The sequence below is a fragment of the Apium graveolens genome, chromosome 3 (assembly GCF_009905375.1).
Source record: "Apium graveolens cultivar Ventura chromosome 3, ASM990537v1, whole genome shotgun sequence".
NCBI classification, from domain to species: Eukaryota; Viridiplantae; Streptophyta; class Magnoliopsida; order Apiales; family Apiaceae; genus Apium; species Apium graveolens.
This window is the reverse complement of record NC_133649.1, coordinates 97,343,617-97,346,490: the sequence shown is the minus strand read 5'-3', so window position 1 is coordinate 97,346,490 and position 2,874 is coordinate 97,343,617. Positions and strand designations below refer to the sequence as shown.

Here is a 2,874-nt window from a genome sequence, read left to right as displayed (position 1 = left end):
ATTCTCCACATTTTGTGAGAAATAAAAGAACCTTGAGGGATTGATGCTCCAAGAAAAAGGTGTGCTGGAGTTTGTCCTTCAAATATTTTCATTCTGTTGTATCTATATATTCAGTGTTACTGGCTAATTACAATCTTCTACTAAGAATTATGAACATGTAGCTTCTTGCAGCAAACGGAGATCTTCACCCAGCATGGGGACACAGTGCTGAATTATATCCCAGACAGTTTGCAACAAGTTAAGCCAACATTGTGACTTGTCGCAAGTCATTGATCACAATTAACTGTGAAAAACTCAGTCTGCATAAAGTATTGCTGATCATTAATGAAAGTCAGAGCAAGGGGTACTAATTGCAATGTCAGAGCTAAACAAGTAGGGTGGTGTATTCGACCCAAAGGCGAGGTCCTAAACAACTTCACTTGTTACGATGAAAAGTGTGGGTCCTAGCTAGCTGCCATCCACGTTAAAGTGCAATCTCAAACAAATATATGGTGTCATCATGCATCAGAAAGAAGAAAGGATGTGAGCGAATATCTGGAAGCAAGGAGGCAACAAATTACTGCAAAATCAGAATTGAGAGAAGTTTCAGTGTTACATAGTAGAAGAGCCACCTTAGTCATAAGATAGAGGAAAGAATTGAACACGAGCCAAGTTGTTGTTTTGCTGTCGATTGAAGGCAGCAGCATATGTATTTTTAAGCAGTTCCACATAGACTATATAGCATTAAATCTTTGTAAGATGTCTCTTTTCTCGATTGGAGCAACATAGAAATTTCTGGCAATGGTATACATCCACTTTTATAAGAAACGACAAGGTTCACAACCTTCTAAAGAATAAACTGTGCTATTAATTTTTTGACAACTGTGATGTAGCTCATATGAAATTTCCAGATTCCCACCTTGAACCTTTAATATCTTTAGTTTTATATTTACGAAAGAAACTGAGCCATGTAGAAGTGTTTGTTTTGATAGTTTTCTGTTAACTTTGTGATATATATAGTGTTTTGAGTGGTTAATATGAGTCCTAATTGAAAACGGGGAGTCGGGTGAGATTTTTGGACGGAATGGGCGGCCAATTTGATATAAACCCCCCAAGATTATCCCAACTTCCTTCACCATCATTCTCATTTGCAGGATTAAGAGCTGTTCCAAGATAGAAGTGATAAATGAGAATTATACTACCATTAAAAGCAGATACTATATATACAGGTTGGCGATCACTTGTCCATTTTTCATGGCCAAAAGTTTGAATTCAATCAATTATAAGACAACACAGATAAAATATAGAGTTGCGCCTTAAACGCAATATATAATGGATAGACGTTGGCAGTAAAAAATTCTTAATTTCTCGTAAAATCAATTGGGCCTTCATGTCATTAGTAAAACAATCAGAAAATAATGAATTCCTACGTAAATATTTGTATAGTTGTGTTACAACATTATACAGTGAACCTAGAAAACCTGCTTCTTAGATCACGAGCTAGACTTCCCTTGCAAGATTTTTGGAGTCGCTTTACAACTTTAATAAATACCAAAAAGTTAGGTTTCAGACCCTTGTCCATCATTTGAATGAGAATACTTTGAGCAACAATAAGATGACCTTTCTTCAAATGAAGGTATGCAACCAAGCTATAAAGCATATTACTTGACTGAAGATTCTGATCATCCAAATCATGCACATACTTGAGTGCCTCGTCAGAATTCCCTGCACTAAAGTAGCTCTTCACAAAGGCGACATGAGTTTGAATCCGAGGTTTAATACCTCTATGTATTATTTGATCATAAAACTGATGCGCGATTTCTAACTTGCCAGCTTTACAAGCATGTTGTATTAATATATCAAACGACAATGCATCTGGGGTAGTGCCACTTTCCTGCATCAACTTTACCAACCTGCAAGCTTCGGACATCCTACCAGTTGTGCACAAGTTGCTTAGCAAATAGTTGTATGTACTAATATTTGGATCACAACCAAATCCTCTCATCTCTTCGAGCAGACCATGCACTTCTCCAACAATGCATTTCCTACATTTTTCACCAATTATAATATTGTAATGCGCTACATTCTTCCCCATAATCTCTATTACAAACTCTGCCAATTCAAAAGAGTCCACTGAGCAAAGCATCTTAATTAATGAACAAATGCCAGAGCCACAACATGAACCTCCAACTTCAATTAAAGCATCTAGTACTCTTCTGATAGAATCCATGACAGAAGCCTGACTCGAAGTCAAGACTGGCAAAAACTCAAACGTCTTCTCATCAAGGCATACACGTTTCGCCCTAAATTCCCTAAGCATAGCAATCATAGTCTCGTAATCTTCCAACCAACCACAGTTACAAATCATTAAACTACAAACACGAGAACTGCAACACAACTTCGGATAACGAACTTGAAGCCATTTAAAGAATTGCAATGCAGGTATCCTATCATTATTCAAAACCCGAAATATCTCAACAACTAATCTAACAGATACATTCCTACTTCTTGAATCCAACTGCAAATCCAAATCACTACCACCACTCCTAACAACCTCAATAATTTCCGAAACATGTTTACAATTCACTTGTGACTTAACCCCCTCAACACTACTCACCTTTTTTTCCAAATCACGAAAAATATCATCACCCATTTCCTCAAATTCACCAAATTTATCAGCACCAACATCTTTAACCAATTTACAAAACCATCTAACCCCAAAATGATGTCTAAGCAAATTAATACTTAAAAATGAAAAATGACAATCACTAGCAAACCCATGTATAGAATGACTTACAGAGCAATCTGAGAATGACTCAGATGATAAATTACAGAATCTTGGCCTAGTATGAAGCTTTTTGGCATTAAAAGTGGTGTATAAAGGAATTATAGAAG

At 36.5% G+C, this 2,874-nt stretch overlaps 1 protein-coding gene across 1 annotated transcript; it reads right to left on the bottom strand.

The window, feature by feature from the left end:
• Positions 1-1,438: 1,438 nt before the first annotated feature.
• Positions 1,439-2,632, bottom strand: LOC141714459 (uncharacterized). The gene has a single exon (XM_074517978.1). It carries the CDS (start codon positions 2,630-2,632, stop codon positions 1,439-1,441), a length of 1,194 nt encoding a protein of 397 aa, XP_074374079.1.
• Positions 2,633-2,874: the final 242 nt, after the last annotated feature.